The sequence below is a fragment of the Hemicordylus capensis genome, chromosome 3 (assembly GCF_027244095.1).
Source record: "Hemicordylus capensis ecotype Gifberg chromosome 3, rHemCap1.1.pri, whole genome shotgun sequence".
Taxonomy (NCBI): domain Eukaryota; kingdom Metazoa; phylum Chordata; class Lepidosauria; order Squamata; family Cordylidae; genus Hemicordylus; species Hemicordylus capensis.
In genome coordinates, this window is record NC_069659.1 from 263,393,449 (window position 1) to 263,417,319 (window position 23,871).

General features: G+C 42.5%; 1 protein-coding gene across 1 annotated transcript in view; it reads right to left on the reverse strand.

The window, feature by feature from the left end:
• Nucleotides 1-4,845: 4,845 nt before the first annotated feature.
• Nucleotides 4,846-23,871, reverse strand: part of LOC128350588 (deleted in malignant brain tumors 1 protein) — a 50,013-nt gene continuing 30,987 nt past the window's right edge. Inside the window, 4 exon segments of the mRNA XM_053308986.1 lie at nucleotides 4,846-4,967; nucleotides 9,653-9,924; nucleotides 13,359-13,750; nucleotides 15,412-15,590. Of these exon segments, the coding sequence (XP_053164961.1) occupies nucleotides 4,846-4,967; nucleotides 9,653-9,924; nucleotides 13,359-13,750; nucleotides 15,412-15,590 (965 nt within the window).

A 23,871-nucleotide genomic window follows, 5' to 3' on the forward strand; every position in this document is an offset into this window, starting at 1 on the left:
TTCCCCTCAGGGGATGAAGCCACTCTGGGAAGAGCAGAAGGTTTCAAGTTCCCTCCCTGGCTTCTCCAAGATAGGGCTGAGAGAGATTCCTGCCTGCAACCTTGGAGAAGCCGCTGCCAGTCTGTGAAGACAATACTGAGCTAGATAGACCAATGGTCTGACTCAGTATATGGCAGTTTCCTATGTTCCTATGTTCCTAACAGGTTGGCTGGCCAAGCCATGGCAGCAACCAGGAACTCTTCAGGGACCTGAAGTCTCTACCATGGTTTTGGTGAGTTCAGGGATGAAGCCAGGACTTGGCATCGGAGAAGGGTTTAGCCAGTGAACCATGTGTTAGGTAGCTGTCATCAGATTTCTTTACTTTAGTGTTTTGCAGATCCTTACAACTGGTCTATTGTGTTTTATCTGTAATGTAAGAATGTTGTACCTGTGCACTTTTTATCCATCCAGGGCACTGCAAAAGTCTCTGTAAACTTTAAAGGTGCTTCTAAAGGTTCCTTACAATTGGGGGTGGTTTTTGAATTATCTTTGCAACTGGGTAACCAAGATTTTAAAGTGTGCCACTCCAACTATCAACTGGTGTGCTCTTTTTTGAAGTAATCTTGTAAAGTACTGAGTGTTTGCTGTTACCTGTAACTGAAGCTGAGAGATAAAGCCTCAGACTGAAACGGTCTGTAGTATTTTGAATACCGGTTATTTTTCTTTTTGGTCCTTTACAATTTTAACCACTGTTACAGACCAGGCCTGATCTATATACTAAATATGCTCATTAGCTAGTATATAAAATAGGTCTGGACCAAGTTCTTTTATATTGGTCACCACGTTTTATCTGGAAACAAGGAAGAAAAGAGATCCAACCACGCAAAGATTCAATGGGCTTTATTGAGTATATAAGACTAGCAACATAATCTAGCAAAGCAGAAAGCAGAACACTCTATTAATATTAGCAACAGTATTTAAACAGAACATCCTAACCAGTACCAATATATTCCACCCAGTGTGCCTAACTGACATATGTGCGTGCAATTAAATCTTCCTAGAGCCTAGTACAGTTTAGATACAGGCGGAGAAAGGGGGAGGGAGGGGGGAAGGCTCAGGAATGGTATGGTTTTTTGGGGGGGTCCGAAATTAGTGGGGGGGGGGAGAGGTGAAGGGTGTAGGAGAAGGGGAAGGGATGAGGGAATTCCAGGTTTGTATGAGCCGCATATTTATCAGGCTTGAGAATGGTGGATCTTTCAGCTGAAGAGGAGAGACTGAAGCTGGGAGCAGCAACAGAGCGATGGTCTGGCTTCTGGTGGTCAAGCAGACAGTTTGCTCAGAGCGAGGCAGAGAGTGAAGGTGCCATGGCTGGGGAAAAGTCTTGACTTCTCACTGCGCAGTAGAAGTCACAGACAGTTCCTGTTCATGAGCAGAGTTCCTGAGCAAATCTTGCTGTAGGCACAAGATAGCTAGCGTGTGAGCAGAATGCCCATAGGCACAGAACTGCTAAACTGCCATGTCTAGAGACTCCTTCTTATGTCCATTTTGAGTCTTCTGGATCACAAAAGGCATTTATTTCTGCTAACCTCTGAATGTTGTCTTTTAATTACCAAAATTAGCTCAGGATATTTGGTCAGTTCAGAGAGATCTCAATCTTCTTCTCCTGTTAGCTGTTATCTTGAGGAGGGGACAAAGTCCAAAAGCAAATCTGTATCCCAGATGTGCTAGCCTGGTCCCAAAAGGTGTTAAAAGTTAGCAATTAGTGAGAGGGAGTTAGTTCTATTTGTGTGAGACATTATTTCTTGTATACCTCTATCTAGTGTGTATTTGCAACAAAAGAATATTCAAAGTATCATCAAAAGGGTAAGCATGAGTGAGGCAAGTTAATCAACACATTTAAGGCAGAAGCATCCTGTTACTGGACAACAGGTTAATTTCAGCAGTGTGAGAATGGTAATTAAGCCTGACCCATTGTCTCAATGAGTTTCCACAGATAACCAATGCTAGATTCCCCTGCCTCTACAGATCATTGACCAGGCAGTCATGAGATTGACCTCCAGTTCAGACATTGAATTGAACTCTTAATATAAAATAAATTAGACACAGGCCTATATTTCACATGCTTCTGAGTTGATACCTCTTGTTCTGATATTTTATGTTACAGACCATTCATAACACCACCCTCTTTGAGTGGATTTTCAACTCAGGAAAGGGGAAGGGGGCGTGGAAAGGGGTGCAAACATGCCTGTTTGGTGCAAACTCTGGTGCAAACATGCCTCAAGTTTGATTGCTCAGCAGCACACTACCAAGTTTTAGTCCTCACTGAAGGCTACAATTAGGGTTTTTTAAATTGTATTTTTCCATTTGGAAAGAGGGTTTTCCTGGAATTTCACCCACACCAGGGAGGGATTAGACCCTGTTAAAAAGTGGGTGTGGTGGCAGCGATACCAAAGGGACAATCTTTGGTGAGCAAACATGGAGGGAATGAATCAGCAATTATCTTTGCCCCTGTGGACTGAGACAAAGGCTGGACTGAGACAAAGGCTGGGCTTAAATCTGCCATTCGCCAAGACTCCATTCATTACACTTCCTATCATCAGACCCCACCCTTGTATTAAAGTCCCCAACAATTACTAAGTGAGTTTTCAAATGAAAAGACTGACAATCAATTATATAAACCCTTAATTTATGCCAGATATCTTTGGTCTGTGAATGAACACGTACTGGAGGAATATATACATTAATTAATATTAAACTGGCTTTCTTGAAATGTAGAGTGATAGCCCTAACGTACTGGTCAAAAGATGATAATTGATGTATTATTAAAGCCTGGACTGCAATGGAAACAGACCCCCACATAATCTACCTTGAGGAGAGCTGGTCTTCTGGTGGCAAGCATGAATTTTCCCCTTTGCAAACCAGGTCCACCTGGTTTGTGATTTAATGGGAGACTACATGTGAGCACTGTAAGATATTCCCCTTAAGGGATGTGGCCGCTCTTGGAAAAGCACCTGCTTGCTTGCATGCAAAAGGTTCCAAGTTCCCTCCCTGGCATCTCCAAGATAGGGCTGAGAGAGTCCTGCCTGCAACCTTGGAGAAGCCATTGCCAGTCTGTGTAGACAATACTGAGCTAGATGGACCAATGATCTGACTCAGTTTAAGGCAGCTTCCTATGTTCTTATGCCCAGTATCTTTGACAGCACTAAGCAAGAATGATACATAATTGTCCAAACCCCAACCCCCCCCCCCCAAAAAAAACAACTTCTGCTATTCATGTTTCTTGAAGTAAAACATCATATTTATAAATATATTTATAAATGTAATATTATTTAAAATGTAATATTATCTAGATGCCAAGATGTAAAAGTTAAGGCACAATTGCCTTTTGAAAATAATTCCTTCTGAGAGTAAAAGAGTTAATTTCCGGATACCTCTTCTGGGTGTTAGCATTGGCAGGATTACGAGAATCCCTAATTGTAACAAGTAAATGGGGGGGGGCATCCCCATATTGTTGGACCCAGCTCTGCTTTTGGACGCTCAGGTGGAGGCCACTGACAGGGGTGCATTTGCACAGCTTCTGCTAGTGTGCCAGCTGCGTCTCTTTCTTGCAAAGGCAGATCTGGCTACAGTTATCCAGGGCTTAGTCACATCACAGATGGATTAATGTAACATGCTCTACGTGGGGCTGCCCTTGAAGAGTATTTAGAAACTGCACCTAGTGCAAAGTGCGGCACCTAGGATTTTATCTGGAGCTGCCTGCTGGGATCATGTTACAACCATGCTGAAAGAGCTACATTGGCTATCAATTTGTTTCTGGGTACAATTCAAGGTGATGATTTTCACCTTTAAAGCCCATAACTGTTTGGGCCCTGGATACCTGAGGGAACGCCTGCTCCCAAGGTTTTCTACCTGCTTGACAAGGTCATCGGAGGGGCTCTGCTCCACATGCTGACAATGTGGGAGGTTCAACTGTCATGCACGTGGGACAGGGCCTTCTCGGTTATTGCCCCCAGACTTTGGAATGTTCTGCCAGTGGGCATCTGCTACTCAGTCTCCATCAAAAAAATTTTTTTAAGAAAAGGTTTCATTTTAAAAAACAGGCATTTATATGGGTGTTGTTTTTGTTGCTGCTGCTCTGTATACTATTTTACAATCCTACTAGTATTTTTAAGCCCGTTAAAATAACGGGAGCTAGTAGGGTTGTGTAGATATGTTTGTTAGATCTGTCTTTCCTCAACATCAACATCACCGTTTCTCTCCCTTCCGGGTCGGGTCCGTTCCTGTCGCCGCCATCTCTTCCTTTCCTTCAGCTGGGCCGGACCCGCCACCGCCTCTCCCTTTCCTGCGGGCGGGCCGGTCCTGCTGCTGCCGCAGTTCCCCTCCCCACGGCCGGTCCAATCCCCCCGACGTCACCTTTCCCTTTCCTGCGGTTGGGCCGGACCCACCGCCGCCATTTATCTCCTCCCCGCGGCCAGGCCGGACCCCCCGCCGCTGCCTCAGCTTTCCCCGCGGTAGGGCCGGTCCCACCGCTGCCACATCTGCCCTCCCCGCAGTTCGTCCGGTCCCGCAGCCGCCGCTTCCATCCTTCCCATGGCCGGGCCGGCAATCCGGCCAACATGGCCGCCTGGTGCCTGCAGCCATTTCTCCCTCAGCTCTTCTGCGCACGCACACCACGCATGCCCAGAACGGCTGAGGGAGACACGGGCGCAGACACCAGAGACACGGGCGCACACACTAGGGCTTTATTATATAGGATTGTGTATGTTAAGTTTAACAATATTTCTTTTAAAAATATCTGTAACGACTGATAGTGGAATATTTAACAGAAGTCATAGGCATCTTCTCATCACACCGGAGAAAGAACAATCACCAGATGTGGAAGAGCACCTGAAAAACCGAGTTCACCTTCAGAGACTGCCAGCCATCAAGAACAGTGATGATGCTAGGACTCAGATCACCACTCATTCCAATAGAATTATCTGGAAATCCTTGAGATTTAGAGATGAGTAACGCGTTAATAGACTGCTAAATGTTTTAACTGTGCCATATTTTCTGATTGTCATTTCTTCAATAAAAAGGTGTGTGTGTTGGGGATGGGAAGTGTGTGGCAATATTATTATATGTCCCAGCCAATAGGTGGCACTAGCAATTAGTGAGAATTAAGACTAACTAAAGCACTGTTCTTCATTGTGTGGCCCGCAGGCACACAACTCACCATCAATCCTTTCTTTACTGATAGATTTGCTATCTTTTAGCTCTGCAGGGGCAGATTAACATTTTTGCTGCCCATAGGCAAAAAGGCTTTTGCCACCTTAAAAAAAATCTCAGGGGAAGTGGGACAAAGGGAACATTCCCCCTTTTACTTTATTTTTTTTTTTAAATTAAAGTAAAAGGCGGGGGGGATTCCTCTCCCCTCCCCTCCCCACAGCTACTGCCTCTGCCACTCCTCAAATTTTGTTGCCTCCTCTGCATTAATCTGCATCGCTTAGTAGAACTAAACATCTTGTCAGGCTTTTAAGATGAGAAACTTGTGGTAGGTGGAGACTGAGAATCTATTCGTACAGCTGCTACTGCTATTAAACTGGACTTGCCAGCTTTTCTCCCGCTTTTTAAATACTGGCTGCCGCTTTGCAGGCTGCAAAATCTTGCTCTCTCACACAGCAGGATGAGACAGTTCTTTGCAATCTTTAGCTAGGCGGGATATAGGGGTGGAGGAACTCTCTTTCTCCCCTGCTCAGTCTCCAGGGACTGAAGGACTGTGTAGAAGAGTGTGGAATGGGGAGGAATAGAAGGCAGAGAGCAAAGAGAGAGAGAGCTGGATCTGAATGAAATAAAGAGCGTGAAGAAGGTATGTAGCTGGATGTGTGTTTTCTTGAGGGTCATCTAAGAAGCGTGCTTCGGACAGCAAATGTGTCTGGACTGAAGAGCCTGGAGATGAATCCGGGCATGAGGCCTCTGGGTGGTGGTGGATGGATTGAATCTCATTCCAGTTACTGGATGAGTCCTGAGAGTCCTATCCTGATCTTTGGGATCTCTCTCTCTCTTCTCTCTCTCATCTCCCCTAAAAGCTAAGTTCTGCTCTCCACCTCTAAATCATGGCATAGAAAAATCACATTGTAATTTTAATAGTTGAAAAATAATAAGCACAAAGAGAGAAAAGTTTTGTATTTGAGGTAAGAGGAGCATGTCAAATAATACAAATAGTCATGTTTAGCTTTGGAGCTGAATGAAGAAAATGTGCTATACTGGAGAGCAAGGTGTGGAAAAAGCAGCTATTTCATGTTATTTGCGTATCACTTTAGCATCCAAATAAACTGTGTCTTTTAGGTTACTAAAACAATCCACACATTGTTAACTTGCAAAGATGTAGTCATTTTATTGCAAAATAATTAGAAGCAAAATAGTTTCACATAATTTGACATTAACTTAGTGATATGGTTCTTCCTCTCTAATATACATAGTCAGAATTCTCATTCAGTGTAATATCCCTCCCCTCTCCTCAGGAGGTGCTTCAGATTATCATTCTTTTTCTATTTGGCACCCACCATAATGGACTCAAATGCCCCTGTGCCTTCAACAAGCATATCCAGAGACGCTCTTACCCCTGGACTTCTGGGCCCAAGTCCAGGGCCTCCACAGCCCCACGCCCCTTGGCCTCTTTAGTCTGTTCTGGGTAGTGTGGTCACCTGTCTGAGCAAGATGATGCTTAATTTGCAGGGGAGGTGGGGGTCCTCCAAAGGCCTTTAGGTCCAGGCTCCAAAAGTACCTAGGTGCACCTCTGAGCATATCTTATAACAGTGTGGTGATGTCCAAGCTCATTCTGCACTGCATCTCCTTCAGATAACCGCTTCCATTGAACAGAAAAAATAGTCACACAGAGAAAACATGATACTGAAATCACTCCCGGATCTCAATTTAAAGCAATTATCCATACAGTAATGCCATAATATCAGACAAGGCTTTAGTTGCTTTAATAATCAAGTGCTTGCTATCCGGTCAATCCACAATCTCATTAAATACAAATCCTACATATAGTAATTTTCATTCTATTTGAGTTCATTGAAACAAATAAAAGGTTGTTTTAAAAATGAAGTACTTCAGTTGAACTGGGTATTACACGTTAGATCATGTGGTGTAACAAAACTAATAACTTGGACAGCTGTATAGTCAAAATATACTCATTTTGTTTGTTCAGCTATTTCCACACCAAGGTTACAATAAACCATGACAGTTTTACTTTTTTTTACTACTAAATATTCATTAAACATCATTAAAAAAACTCTTCATGAAATTAGTCAATGCATATCTGATGTATGTAATTCACATGCATAATATGTGTATAGAATGGCCACTATTCTGACTTTAATGACATCACATGATACAATACGTACAGGATAGAAGCAAACGTTCTTTAACAAAAGGAAAGCCACTTTATAATGACATTAAACCAAAGCTGATGAACTAATTTAGCTAGAACTAATTTAGCTTTCAGAATTAATTGTCTTCAATTAATCCCTGGACTTAGACTTAACTGACTTGTGGCTACTAGTGATCATGCCTGTCTATTGATGGAGTGCATTTTAAATGACTTTCTCAGAAGAAACCAATCACTTTCAGAAATACATACTACAGATGCCTTTTGGGATTTTGCACAGGATATGCTTAATGAAATTCCACATCCCAGATATATTGGTGTATATGTTGGGCTTAGTATATTTGGTGGTAATTTTTTCTTCTCAGTTTACTTCTCAGAAGAAAGCCAGAGAGAACAAAGACCATGGCTGCCAATAGCACAGTGGCAACAGTCAGTGGGCTGAGAGCTTCACCCTTTTCCAGACTTTCACTTTTAACCAGCTCTGTAAATTTAAAAATAAATTAGTTTGGAATGATTTGTTAGAATCTAAATTGCATAGTAAGACATATTAAAAAACTTCATTCAAGTGCAAGTTTATGGATTTGTTTAATATATTTATTCCCCATCCTTTCATTTTTCCCCCAGGTAATTTCCAAGTTCGTAGTTTTTATATATAGTGGCTTAATATAAGAGAAATGGGGGTGGTAATGGACCCAACTGCACTGCTGCCAGGATCTAGAAAACACACCCATGCTGCTGCAGAGGCAGGTCTGTTGTGCTCCTACTAATCCTGCACAATGGCAGGTTGTGACAGTACTTCCATTCAGAATATCAAAAGTATTGTTGCAGCCTGCAATTGCTCAGGAGTTAGTAGGAGCAGAAAGGACCAACCTCCCTAGGAATGTAGTTGTGTTGTTTATATCCTTGCAGCAGCACATGTGGGTCTGTGCCTGTTCCTTGCCTCAGTATGTAAGCCACCGTTTACATTTATTTATGATATATGTGCATTTGCTGCCCTTTATCCTGGGAGCCCAGGGTGGTGAACAAACAACTTATTACAACAATCAGAAAAAGGCACAGCAAAACGTACAAATCAATAGACAAACGGTACACTACAAAACCAAATTAAAAAGGCAGCTGGAGGACAACAAATGGCTAGCCAAAGGCTTGAGGGGAAAGGGCAGACTCCAAAAGGCAGTGGGTGCGGAAGCATGCAGATTCACCTGGGAGCTAGTTCCATAACCTAGGGGGCAATTATGTTCATCTATAAGTATAGCTAGTCAACTAGCTAGCTAGTTTAAATGTTCATCATTTTAACCACATAAAATGACAATTCCCAGGAGTGAATCATCTTTTTCTGAGCAAATACTGCAGAATCACCATTTAACTTCTCAAACAATACTTTTCAAAGGAACCAGTTCACACATTCATCTACAAGCGATCAAGAGACAAACATGCACATAGCACACCTTTATATTTAAGAACTGCAATTTGCAAGCTTGTTTGACAACCTTAATTTAAATTGATTTAGACTCATTTCATTCACTGAAAATACAGGCAAATCTGTTATCCTACCACACTGGGAGCATGTTTTCCAGCATATCCCTCAGAGATGCTCATCAATCTATGAGTACGGATGATCCAAAGAATTAACGGAGTTAAAAATATAATTGTGATGGCTTCCTTCAAAGATGGTGGGGAGTGCAAAGAACTTGATTATAGGTTTTCAGACCTAGAGTTCCTAAGATTCCCTTTGTTGCATTTAAGTAATTTAAGTTGGGAATACAGCAGTATGAGCATGGTTTCAGAAAGCTAAATTTTACAGAATGGAAGATATATTTTGCATATCCATGTGGAATGGGGCTATGTGAATGGTTCCACTGTGTAATGGACTCCTATGTTACTATGTGTTCACCAAGCCAAAAATTAAAAAGATGACAGAGCGTTCCAGAGGATGGGGGATTCCCCCAGGAGACTGGCACTCTAGGTGCTCATCTCTGTGTCAGTGCAGGTTGCAAGCACCCCTTGCTAACACATGCTCCCAGAGTCTGGGTTCATGGTGCACTCGCTTTAAGCTGGGTTTCGGCGCTGGGTTTGGTGCCACGGCACCGCCAGAATCCGTGTGGATCCTGGCTGTTCTCATGGGCAGCCAAGCCCAGACTTGGCCGCCTAAGCCTGTTTGCTCATGAGAACAGCCTCAGAGTCTATCATATACAACACTTTGATCCCAGAAGTAATCTTGTATTCGCAGGGAATACTTCAGGATATAGGTTAAGCGACATAGCCATAGCAAGAAAAGGAATCAAAAATGTAAATTACCCTGCTTTCTGTCTTCATTGGCTTCTTTCTGAAGCTTGATGGGTCCCAGCACAACATCCACCTTGTCCTGGTGTTCACCTACATCCCTCTTTTTTCTACTGGAACATCCCTGGTTGCATCGGGATGTGAAATCATTTGCTCTACATACTACCATTTCGCATTGCAAGTAGACCTGATTGTGTTCAAGAAGAAACTTAAAACTTTTGAATGTAAGACGAACTGTGTTAGACATTGGTGAATACAGTTTTTTATAGGTAGGATCTCGAACACATCTGAAAATAAAAGAAATCATAGTTGTCTCAGGTTTATTTACATGGTTACTTAGACTATACAATGCAATCTTTATGCAAGCATGCTGATATGAATAATTGTTTTAATGAGAATGCTGTATTTCTCATTTTAACTTGTTCTGTTGCTGAAGTTTCTTGATATTTTTCTTTGGCTTTTTATTGTTTTATTATTCATTGATATGGAAAAAATGATGACTTTTAAAAGGTGGTATATAAATACATTAAATAAATGCAGATATGGTTGGAGGAAATGTATCCTTAATCTCCTATATCCACTTGTGAGCATAGGAGCTCCTTGAGATATCTATCTATCTATCTACCGCCCAACCCACAGACTCAGGGCAGTGTACAAAGCAAGAACAGCATCTGAGATATAAAAACAAAACACAAAAACAAAAGCACTTAAATTAAAGGGCAAATGCCCGGTGGGAAAGAAATGTCTCCAATAAAAATTTAAAGGCTGAAAGGGAGGAGGCAGACCGAATCTGGGGGTGGGGGAGAGTTCCAGGGTGAAGGGGCAGCAACAGAGAAAGTCCTTCGTGGACTCTAGTATTATGGACCTTTCTAAGACCAGGGACTGAAAGAAGGGCAACCTGAGAAGATCTCACAGGACGGGACAGGACTGGCCGGGAGAGGCCGTCTTTTAAATCTGAAGGTAAACAGGCGCTAAGCCCTGAAGGGTTTTAAAGGTGAAAACTAGCACTTTGAATTGGACCTGGAAGCAAATAGGTTACCAGTGCAGCGACTGCAAGAGAGGTGTCACACCATCATATAAGAGCCCAGAAGAAGGCAGGTCGCCACATTCTGAACTGTGCAATAATTATGCACTTCCTTAACTGATTCTGAACCCCACTATAACAATAACAAAGTAACTAAGGTGGTGGGTGACATCTAGAAAGCTGCTTCAGGCATGCCTAAGAGACTGAGCACATCCTGCGAGATGTGTTTACCTTTTTGAGCAGCAAACTCCATGGCATATAGCAAACTGTTTTTAAAAGCCCCTCCACCCAGTTTCAAAAGTGGATTAGCAAATGACATTGTGGAAAGTGAGGAGGCTGGGTCTCTGTTGAGAAATAGAAGCTCAAAGTTCCCTTGGAACATGGAATTAGTTGTACTGTTTTTTGGATCTGGAAAATGGAACTAGATGCACAGTTCTTTGGATCCCAGCTGATGCACTGTTTATTAACAATGTAAGGTAAAGGTAAAGTGTGCCGCTGAGTTGGTGTCAACCCCTGGCGACCACAGTCATATGGTTTTCTTTGGTAGAATACAGGAGTGGTTTACCATTGCCTTCTCCTGCGCAGTATAAGATGATGCCTTTCTTCTTCCTATATCATTGCTACCTGATATAGGTGTTTCCCATAGTCTGGGAAACACCTATATTATTTAACTGTGGGCCAATTCAAATAGTATTTCCCATTAAAATGGGAATGCAACATAAGCATGCACATTAAACAACAAGATAAGCATGCATATTAAACCAGTAACAACATAAAAAGCAAGTATGTGCATTATGCTACATAAATATAAACACAGACGTTATGCTACATAACCATCACACATGTTATGCAATAAGCAGAAGACATAAGCATGCACGTTCAAACAGCATGCATATTAACAGCATAAGACACATGTTAAACCATGAGGTTAAACCAGTGCACATAAGCACACATGTTAAACCAGCCCCTGTAAATTAAAATGGGAATGCAACATAAGTACACATGTTCTTAGACCTTCTTGCAACTTCTTGACACTTTCCTGATGTGCTTATTAATTGTGGGGGTGGGGAAGGATTGGTTGTGTACACTGTTCATCTGCACTGCCCCTCTGCATGTACTACAAATACCAGCTTTGGCGGCACCTTATGTATTTCAAATAAACAAATAAACAAATAAATAAAATAAATAAATAGCCTATTTATTTATATCTATTAGGGGTGTGCAAGGGCCAAGGGTTTGTGGCATGCATGGGACTGCTGGAGGGAGCACCAGTAAGCTGCCTGGAGCACCAGTTAGGACCTGCTTATTTATTTTTAAAAGTGCTTCTCGCCGCCAGCCCTCAAACTGCTGAATCAGTTCGCGGTTGGACTGAACTGGACCAAACCTGTTCGCAGACTAGCAGTTCGGTCCAAATGCAGACTGAACCACAAACTCTTGGTCTGTACACACCCCTAATATCTATGTAAACCTCTTGGAGAACTTTTGTTGAAACATGGTATATAGATATTCATTGTATTTGTGTCTTGGATGAATTGTGTGGGCCGGTTTGTTGGGGAGGGAAATTCATCTCAGCTGGCTTTGTTTTAGTTAGTGAGCCGGGTCTCATGATCAGTGAGACCCAGTTTGTGCAGCTCCCGCACATGAGCAGGGTGGGGGCCCTAGGCGGCCGGATCGGCCATCCACACGATTGCCAGCTCCGTGACTGAGTCGGCGGGGGCTGGGGGAGTGGGGGCCGATTGGGGAGTGCGCTGAGCATGCTGGTGAGACCCCTGGACCCGGTAGGCAGCTTTTCGCGTCCCCTCTGGGGGTCTCCTGGTGAGTAGCTGCGGCACAGAGCCACGCTGCGGCTACTCACGATGAAAAAGCACGGGTTTGCGGAGTGCTTGCTCTGCAAACCCAGTTTTAGGGGTGGGCTACTTGAGGCTCGCAGCCGAGCCCGGTGGTTCTCACAACTGCAGAAAATCGGGCTAGCGGAGGCTAGCCCGATTTTCTGCAATCTTGTGAATAGCCTCAGTGACTAATTAGGTGTGAGCAAATGTTTATCTGAGACAAACCCCAGAAACTATTTATCACACATGCCTAAATCTTTTGGATGCAGCCTCCATCGTTTATACTTGGAGAAATGAGTGGTATAAAGAAATGGATCGCTTTTGAACAATAAAAAGAGCAATAAACGATGATCAAATGTAAAATAGCAGGTTGCCACAAGCTGCCTCAGCCCCAGGAGCACGTGAAAGCCTCTCTTGAGTCTCGGTAACAATATGTGGACATTGGTCATGTTGTACAAACCCACCAGACTTGGCATATTGTCCTGTTTGCAGCAGGGAACCCAACACCTGTCAATCACTTCATATCTAAGTTACAGAGGTTGAGTTTCCTGCTGCAAGTAGGGTAGAATATCCCGAGATTGGTTGTGTTGTACAAATGCACCAATCTTGGCATATTATTGAGAGTGAAAGTAGAGGCTGGCAAAGGGATGAGGGCAGAGTGCATGTTCCAGGGGTGGCAGCAACCACAGGTGCTGTTGTGGCATCTGAACCCACCCCATATGTTTAAGTCAGTTTACTGGCATTTGGAGAGAAAGAAAACTCCTCCTTTGTACATCTTGTTCAACACGCGAAGAAAATGCCTTTTTAACACTTCTGATCCATTAAAGATTAAGATGTGTTTCCTCTTATTCATCTCCCACATACTCACCCATCCCTGATTAAGTCATAGGTCAAAGTTTTGAAGTCGCCAGCATATGGAGATGCTACACATGTGTCTGTAAACAGTACCAGGTTTGGATCAGAACTGTTGAGAGTAGCTTGGAGGTATAAATCCTGATTGATTGAAATGTAGTATGGACTTTCATGAACTGCAGAGTAGAACCTTGATGAATAGTAGAATGAAAGATCCACACTGTAATTGCCATGCTGTTTTTCTGTGATGTCAATGGCATTTTGGGCAACAAACTTTGTCTCTACAACGGTGTCCTCATTCATTTCACATGTGATATGAAACTGAAAGTTTCTCTGTCTTGTAATGATATATCCAGAGTCTGATGTCTTGATTATGTTGGAATAGACTATAGTGTTGTTATTCTTCTGCTAAAGGAAAGAAAAAATCCATCTGATGTCAATATTACATGCAAATCAGTTATTGCCATATAAAAGCATTCTGACTGATATCCAGTCTAAGTACATGCACAGCAAATTCTGTGATTCTCAGGAATCACAAGGAGCTTCAGGGGAAGAGGAGAATACCCCAAATCACTCCTCCCCTGAAGAACATCCAGTGAGTTTGCTGCACATGCACTTTGTTTGAATGTCAGCCACCATATTTAAACAATACTAATCTTTCATTATATTTATTTTAAAAGTGACTTATTTATAGTTTGGAATGTTGTGATTTTCTTTTAACAAAAATTAAGTTTTTGGATGTATTTCAACAATAAGAGGGGTTTCTTTCCTCAGAAGAGAAGAAATTGGATTCAGGGGGATGGGTTATAGACACATTTATACTTTTTGAAGTGCGAAACATTCACAGGACCAATGCAGTCATAACACTTTCTCTTAACTTGGGTTATGAAACAGGGACCAGATTCAGAAAGATGGTGTTCCTCCTCATAACCCTTTCTGAAGTAAATTCACTGCCCCTTCCTTAGCTGCAGTTAAAAGAAATGATAGCATTGTTCTTAACTAGCTAGGATTTCATTCATTCATTCAATACATTTCTGTACCGCCAACAACGCAAGTTCTCTGGGCGGTTTACAAAATCTAGAATCTAAATCTAAAAGCTAGAATCTGAAGTCAACTTTAATCCACAGTTTCAGGTCCTGGTTAAACATGAATCCTGATTAGCATTAAGACTGATTAAGGGCAGTGCTGACATTTCCCGTAACTGTAGCCAAAGGCACGAGGCGGGGGGTGGGCGTCACTCCAGAGAGTAAGAAGATGAAGCATGTATTCTCCAAGGCTTGCTCTCAACTCTTTATCTACATTAAAAGTGAGAGATCAATATGAAGTCAGTGTGGTGTAGTAATGTTGGATTAGCAACAGGGTCTTCCAGGTTCAAATCCCAATTTGGCCCCAAAGTTCAGTGGGTAACTTTCTGCCAGTCACTGGCCATCTTTGGACATAATGAGGAAACTTAGGCAAACTCACCTCAGGTCCCACCCCCCCTCCAATTATGTCCAAATGATTAGAACTATGGTTCCCTGACCCAACACGGTTCCAATTTTGCCCCCAAAACTAGGAATGAACCCTCGGTCTGTAGTGAGTTCCACTCATCCTACAGAGGGCCCATTCCCTCCATGGTTACATCCAGATTATGATTCCATCCCAAACCAGAGTTAAGGGAGGAAACTCCTCCCATAGGCTTCTATCCCATTGGCTGGCAAGGGCTATCTTTCCAGAGTCAAAGGACTGTGCAGCCAGACCTGACTTGAGATTGTGATAGTCTGGGGGAGTACTGGTGGGGATGGAGGCAAATTTGGACCCACAGTTTGCTGTTATGTCCAAAGGGGGCCACTCTTTCTCAGCCTAGCATACCTTATAGGTTTGTTGTGAGGATAAAATGGTGAGGGGAGAACTGTGTGCACCACCCTGAGTTTCTTGGAGTGGAATAGAAATGTAATAAATTAGTATTTTCACTGGTACACAAAATGGTTTAAAGAAATACTGTTGCTACCTTAACATAATATGGTTATGTTACAAAAGTCAGAAACTGTTTTTTTCTTAACTTCATTAAAAACAGCAACTGTTCTTACCTGCCTTATTGTGCCACAACCACTGAATGGTATATTGAAAACAACATCATCTTCTGTAATCCGAGGTCTACAGAAAGAGTCTGAAGAATTCAGATACAGATCCCAAGCATTGTAGCCCAGTAACCAGAGATAGCTTCTGCTGATGCGTGCATACATGTATTCTCCAGAACATGAGAGTCCTGAATGAGAGCAACATCAAATTGTATAATACAAACTTGTCTAAACATTAACACAATTTTAATGCCTGATTTTGCTCATAGTCCAGTCCCAACTAAATAAAGTCAGATCCTCATTGTTTTGAGTAAGCACTGAGGACCGATTTACATGACTAATTAAGAACAACCCAAGATATTTTGGTAACTGAGCTGGACGATCTGAATAGTGCCATCACTGTAGTAATGAATTAAATAATTCACTCTTTGTTGTCTTTTGATAGTACCCAGACTGCCACCTACAGAAGTCTCTTTCCTTTGCTTAATGGAAGGACCAGCCTTGCTGATTAACACATCAGAAAAATGGGGACTATGCTGGGCTCATCATGGAGCAGAAATGGCTCGTAACATTTTTAGGAATCTCAGATATTTGTGAGGGATAATTCAGTTTCAGAGTTTCTTTGGCAACCCAAAACCAACCAGTCAATGTGACATTCGTGGGTAGCTGCTCTCTCCCCCTGCAAAACTTCTCCATTCATTTCAATGAGGAGAGTCCCTCCATATTCATGCAGATTGGCTCTTTCCACTGCCTATGTGCTCAAGAGAACCATGTAGTCATTGATCTTCTGATCAGTACCTAAACTGACAATCATTTAAAACAGGTATGTAGAAATGTTCTACAGATTTCAGTGAAAGCTGTTTAACTTTGCATAGGGTTACAACCTTATTTTCCATATAAACTCTCTTCTTTATAATTTTATCAAGTTGTGATTTTCTATGCTAGAGGCTCACAGCCACATCTGACGGGTCAAAGCATATATTATGACAAACTGCATGTTTAGCATAATGTATAACTTGACCCTTAAGATGTGGACCTCTAGCATAGCAAATCACAAATCCACAAAATTATATCTAAAAAAGAGTTTCTGTGGAAACAAATGTTGTAATCCTATGTGAAGTTTAAATGCTTCCACTGATATCTATGAATATTTCTACATACCTGTAAATAATTATCATTTTACGTACTGACCAGTGACTACATAGGTCCTTTGAGCACATAGGCAGTGGAGGGAGCCAATCTGCACATACATGAGTGTTAGTATTTTTCATAAACAGCTGTATGGAAACCAATCAGGACTGGAACCATGGCACGTGGAGAGGGGGTGGTTAAACCTTTCCCCTCGTGCTCCGGTCCTGATGAAAATCACCCTGGCAGATGCTGCTCTCTGCCGCAGGAGGAAAGCTGCCATTGGCACCAGTAGCTACTTCATGAGCAAATAACAGCTTCTGTCAGGGTGATTTTCATCATGAAAAGGGTTATATCTTTTAACTTTTTGTTAAACAAGTGTTTTAACGTCTTTAACTTACTTTAACCTTTATTAGTCTTATTTTACATTGTATCTATTTTATTAATGTTGTGGGCCGCTCCAAGCAGTCGTGTACGGGAGGGGCAGGGTATACATATTTTAAATAAATAAATACATACATCAAATAGCTTACATTAAATGAGTAGTTTGTGTGCGCGCATGCCTGTACGCGCACACACACGCACGTGCGCACAGTCAAACTACTCATTTAATGCAATCTGTAGTTGGGTCCTAAGACACTTTGACTAACATCAAAACTAAAGTTACTCAACGTATGCCTAACCTTTCCTTTGAATTTCAATGAAATTATTTGAGTAAATCTAGTCAGCCTGTCAGCCTTTATGTTCTGCAGTCAAAGGAGTTGTATTGGCAGAATGCCATTTGAAGTCACTGCTTTGAGTCTCAAGCTATCCACAAATACTCATCATTAAGGCTCTTGGGTAAAATGGCTGTAGTAGATCCAGTAGCAAAGAAACACCCGACATGGTTAAACACTCTACATTAAAATACATTATTCTATAACTGCCTGTGACAAGGCCCCGACCATAACTTCTCCCAACACAAAACTCTGAGAAGAGGGTTTTGCATCAAGGACAGGCAGGAAAGCAGTGCTTGACTCTTCCCCTGCCATGCCTCTTTTTTTCAGAAATCTTTCCTTCAGCTGCTTTTACTCCAACATAGTTACATGGTTTGTGAGAGTCTGGAGCAATGGTGATAAAAACAACTAAGGAAAGAGGAAGTTTCAGGGGAAAAGCAACTGGAGAGAGATGAAAGGTCCTGGCATTCCTTCTCCAATACAAAGGGGCTATTCACACGATTAGCAAAAATCAGGCTAGGAGAGCCTAGCCCGATTTTTGCTAATCTTAAGAACCACCGGGCTCGGCTGTGAGGGAGATCTAGAGCAAGCGTGGTGCAGTGGTTAGAGTGCGGGACTAGGACCGGGGAGACCCAAGTTCAAATCCCCATTCAGCCATGATACTTGCTGGGTGACTCTGGGTCAGTCACTTCTCTCTCAGCTTAACCTACATCACAAGGTTGTTGTGAAAGAGAAATTTAAGTGTGTAGTACACCGCTCTAGGTTCCTTGGAGGAAGAGCGGGATATAAATGTAATAATAATAATAATAATAATAATAATAATTTAAATCCAAGCTAATCACAGTGTTCCAAGTATCCAACAATGTAGTCTGTGTTTGACTAGAAGAGTCTTGAAGGTTCTATCCAATTCCCAATTTCCACAAGCATATTTTACATACAATACTCTAGGTAGAGAAAACTCAACGTACTCCATGAAGAAACTGGTGCTGAATTTGATTCAGGAGCTGCTAGGATGAAAAGACAATAGAAGTTAAAATCTAGCCATGTCAGAGTCACACTTTAACAGTTAGATCTGTTGGCATAATTTGTGTGCTTTTAATTTGCTGAGCAACAAAATGACATTTGAAAAGGGAGATTGCCGTCCCAAAACTGAACACTCCAATCCTGTATTATTGTTTTGGTTAGGATTGTGCCCTTTGAATCACAGGATGTGCTATAGTCTTGCATGTTCCTAATTAGCCCCGTCTAAGAGCAGATATGGATCAAAAGTCAAATTGCAGCTCTTTACCCAGCTTCTGTTCACATGTACAGAGCAGTTTAGAATGCCAAGCCACATCTAGCAGCCTCAATAAAGCCTTAGGACCCGGATGTGTACAGGACCGGGCGGGAGCAGTTTGAAGGGGCTGAGGGGTCTGACTTTAAGGGTAAGGGAGAGTGCACGTACTCCTCCACCTGGAGTATTTCCCCTCACCTGTGCTCGGCGCCTGTAAAATCCTTCGGGGAGGCAGCATACCTCCTGGCATGTGCACCTTCACCTTTGTGGCTGGAAGTGGCTGGAAGTACCTGGCACACGTGTACATGCCAGGCGTACATGTGCGCGCATGCTTGCTCATGTCAGACATGCTCGCATGTGATCGCAATGTGCGTGTGCGCACCGGGTGTGTGCATGCATGCCAGGTACTTCCAGCCACTTCCAGCCGAAGAGGAGAAGGGGCAGCAGGGAGGTACGCTTCTGCCCCAAAGGATTTTATGGGAACCAAGCACCAGCGGGGAGAGAGGGGTAAGTGCACCCTCCCCTGCCCTTAAAGACTGACCCCCCCCTCCCACTGTTGAATGTTTGAACTGAACAGGTTCGTGCACATCTCTACTTAGGACTCCTACCAAAGGTAGCAGGGAAAAGCAATGGTCTTTTCAGGCACTATTGTGCCACACGACATGGCTGTTGGCTGCATAATTAAATTAAAAATATTTAAACAGCTACATTCTCCACTCATGTGGAATACTTTAAAAAGACATATAGATAGATTTGAAAAGGGAGATTGCCGTCCCAAAACTGAACACTCCAATCCTGTATTTTTGTTTTGCCTTTCTGGATCAGACCAAGGTCCATCTAGTCCAGCATGCACTTCCAACAACAGTAGGGGTGTGCACGGAACCGCAGAGCTGTGGTCCGGCACTGTGGGGGGGGGGGGTTCCTTTAAGGGTGGGGGAGGGTTTACTTACCCCTCCCGCCGCTTTCCCCCCTCCAGCGCGTGTATTCTATGTAGTAATTGGGGTGGCAGTATACCTCCCTGCCGCCCCTTCTCCCTCTTGAGTGCAAAAGGCTACACAGAGCCTTTTGCGCATGCACACGTCACGTGCGAGCTTCACGTCTCCCATTCAGCCATGAAACTTGCTGGGTGACTCTGGGCCAGTCACTTCTCTCTCAGCCTAACCTACTTCACAAGGTTGTTGTGAAAGAGAAATTTAAGTATGTAGTACACTGCTCTAGGCTATTTGGAGGAAGAACGGGATATAAATGTAATCATCATCATCATCATCATCATCATCATCATCATCATCATCATCTGCTATTACAAGTCTAGTCCAACAAGAAGAGGTTATTTAAAAAGAATGTACCAAATTTGGAAAGAGAAGCATCCAGATACAGAAATAACAGAACAAAGGCTAGCAGACCAGAGAAGATACATAATAAGAAATAAAGTACTCACAGGAGCTGAGCTGGAAGAACTGCAAAGAGCAACCCAGGCTCAAGATATGGAAGAAGAATTACCACCAATTGAAGAAGTTGCTCAGGCGCAGGTGGAGGAGGTGTTGGAAATCGAGGATGCCACTGTCACTGAACTGTTTCGAAATCAAAACCACGCAACCATCCCTTTGCCTTCACCTCAAAAACCCAAATGCCGTTTAAAAGAAAAGCAACAAGAACTAAAGCAAAAAATAACTGAGCACATGAACCAAACAACCACCAGGGTTCGACTTCCAGCTCTAAAAACAGTTGCCAAAAAACAACTCGCTCAGGCAATAAAAGATGTCAGTGCTGCACTTGCAGAGATAACAACCAAGAATTTGCAAGAAACAAACCAACTAATGTACAGTGCAGCAACAATAACAACACAAGAGCTCGGATATAAGATCAGTGGACCTGTAAAAAAAGAAAGCAGTACATCGCCTAAACGGAAGATTAGATTAGAAAATAAAATCTCCAGGCTTAGATCAGATGCTAGTAAATTGAAAGAAATGAAAGACAAGAAGCTGAAGAATGAAAACATCAAACAGTATCTGATCCAAAAATACCACCTAGATTCAAGGAAAATTAGAGAAGTCCTGGAAATAATAAAGCAGCAAATAACAGCAGTGTCAAAGAAGATTAGCAGGTATGAAGCCAGAATTACACAACACAGGCAGAATCTCCCATTCCAGTCGAATCAGAGACGTTTCTACCAAAGCATAGAAGGAGAAACTGCAAGAAACCTAGAAACACCAAAGTCCAAACTCAATGGCGGGAACACCATACAAGCCATAAACACCTGGGCTATACCTGTTATCAGATACACTGCAGGAATAATAGACTGGACCCAGGCAGAGCTAGAGACGCTGGATTGTAAGACCAGGAAAATAATGACCATCAATCATGCTCTGCACCCCCGCAGTGATGTAGATAGGCTATACCTCCCTCGCAGCTCAGGTGGAAGAGGAATGTTGCAAGTCCATCAAACAGTAGAGGAGGAGAAAAGAGGCCTTGAAGAATATATAAAGGACAGTGAAGAAGATGCACTTCTAATGGTCAATAACGCAAAACTATTCAACACCAATGAAAGAAAGCTGGCCTACAAGAAAGAACAAGTCAAGAACCGAGCAGTAAAATGGAGAAATAAGCCCCTGCATGGTCAATATTTGCACAATATAAGTGGAAAATCAGACATCACCAAGACCGGGCAATGGCTTAAGAATGGCAACTTGAAGAAAGAAACAGAGGGTTTAATACTAGCTGCGCAAGAACAGGCACTAAGAAGAAATGCAATAAGAGCAAAAGTAGAAAAGTCAACAACAAACAGCAAGTGCCGCCTTTGTAAAGAAGCAGATGAAACAGTGGACCACCTAATCAGCTGTTGTAAAAAGATCGCACAGACTGACTACAAACAAAGGCATGTCAAGGTAGCAGGGATGATACACTGGAACATCTGCAAAAAATACAAGCTACCTGTAGCGAAAAATTGGTGGGACCATAAAATTGAAAAAGTGGTAGAAAATGAAGATGTAAAAATATTATTGGACTTCTGACTACAAACAGACAAACATCTGCCACACAATACACCAGATATAACTGTAGTCGAGAATAAAGAAAAACAAGTTAAAACAATCGACATAGCAATACCAGGGGATAGCAGAATAGAAGAAAAAGAAATAGAAAAAATCACCAAATACAAAGATCTACAAATGGAAATTGAAAGGCTGTGGCAGAAAACAACCAAAATAATCCCAGTGGTAATTGGCGCCCTGGGTGCAGTTCCAAAAGACCTTGAAGAGCACCTCAACACCATAGGGGTCACTGAAATCACCATCAGCCAATTACAAAAAGCAGCTTTACTGGGAACAGCCTATATTCTGCGACGATATCTATAACAACTGACAATAAAATTCAGCCATCCCAGGTCCTTGGGAAGGACTCAATGTCTGGATAAAACAAACCAGTCAATAACACCTGTCTGACTGTGTAAAAAAGAAATAATAATTTAAATCCAAGCTAATCCCAGTGTTCCAAGTATCCAACAATGTAGTCTGTGTTTGACTAGAAGAGTCTTGAAGGTTCTATCCAATTCCCAATTTCCACAAGCATATTTTACATACGATACTCTAGGTAGAGAAAACTCAACGTACTCCATGAAGAAACTGGTGCTGAATTTGATTCAGGAGCTGCTAGGATGAAAAGACAATAGAAGTTAAAATCTAGCCATGTCAGAGTTACACTTTAACAGTTAGATCTGTTGGCATAATTTGTGTGCTTTTAATTTGCTGAGCAACAAAATGATATTTGAAAAGGGAGATTGCCGTCCCAAAACTGAACACTCCAATCCTGTATTTTTGTTTTGGTTAGGATTGTGCCCTTTGAATCACAGGATGTGGTATAGTCTTGCATGTTCCTAATTAGCCCCATCTAAGAGCAGATATGGATCAAAAGTCAAATTGCAGCTCTTTACCCAGCTTCTGTTCACATGTACAGAGCAATTTAGAATGCCAAGCCACATCTAGCAGACTGAATAAAGCCTTAGGACTAGGATGTGTACAGGACCGGGCGGGAGCAGTTTGAAGGGGCTGAGGGGTCTGACTTTAAGGGTAAGGGAGAGTGCACGTACTCCTCCACCTGGAGTATTTCCCCTCACCTGTGCTCGGTTCCTGTAAAATCCTTCGGGGAGGCAGCATACCTCCTGGCATGTGCACCTTCACCTTTTTGGCTGGAAGTGGCTCGAAGTACCTGGCACACGTGTACATGACAGGCGTACATGTGCGCGCATGCTTGCTCATGTCAGACGTGCTCGCATGTGATCGCAATGTGCGTGTGCGCACCGGGTGTGTGCATGCATGCCAGGTACTTCCAGCCACTTCCAGCCAAAGAGGAGAAGGAGCAGCAGGGAGGTACGCTTCTGCCCCAAAGGATTTTATGGGAACCGAGCACCAGCGGGGGGAGAGGGGTAAGTGCACCCTCCCCTGCCCTTAAAGTCTGAACCCCCCTCCCACTGCTGAATGTTTGAACTGAACAGGTTAATGCACATCTCTACTTAGGACTCCTACCAAAGGTGGCAGGGAAAAGCAATGGTCTTTTCAGGCACCATTGTGCCACACGACATGGCTGTTGGCTACATAATTAAATTAAAAATATTTAAACTGCTACATTCTCCACTCTTGTGGAATACTTTTAAAAGACATATAGATAGAACAAATAGTGTAATTAGTGAGGCATGATAAGTATTGTGAAGTAAAGACATTAGATTAGGGAGGTGTAAAATATGCTAAATAAATACAAATAAAATAAATTGCTCCTCCCCGTTCAGCTAAGAAGAAGCCCTTGCCACAGAAAGGCTATGTGCAGCCTTTCTTCCTGATGTATAGCACGTGATCCAATGTTTACAAAATATCAGTATGACTTGACAGACAGAAAGACAGACAGATTTGGAATGCCTTTGTTGCACAAAGGAGACATAAACTTACAAGATGGCGTTTCTGGAGTCGCTGTTCATAAAGAAAGCAGAAAATAAAAACAAATCAATTTATTATTAAGACTTTTTCTAATCAACTGACTATTCAAATCGGTAATAGGAAGAGCCTAGCCTAGAATGATCTTTCATAATATGATCGGAAAGAAAAATACAGCAGGAAATGCTGAATGAAAAAGGTTATGAAATAGCACAGACGAGTGGATTCTCCCAGTTGACACCCACTGACCCCAACCCATCGTCCAGTTATTCCCTGTGTTCTGATCCAGGGTTGTTGTTGTTTTTTAGGCAAGGAAGGAGAATTTTGGAACGCTGATCATAAAGGAATAAAGGAAGAGAGGTGTAGCAAATTCAGATGCAGCTCAATGAGAAAGAAGCATTTCCCAGCAACGCTCTGTGTTTGTGTGTGT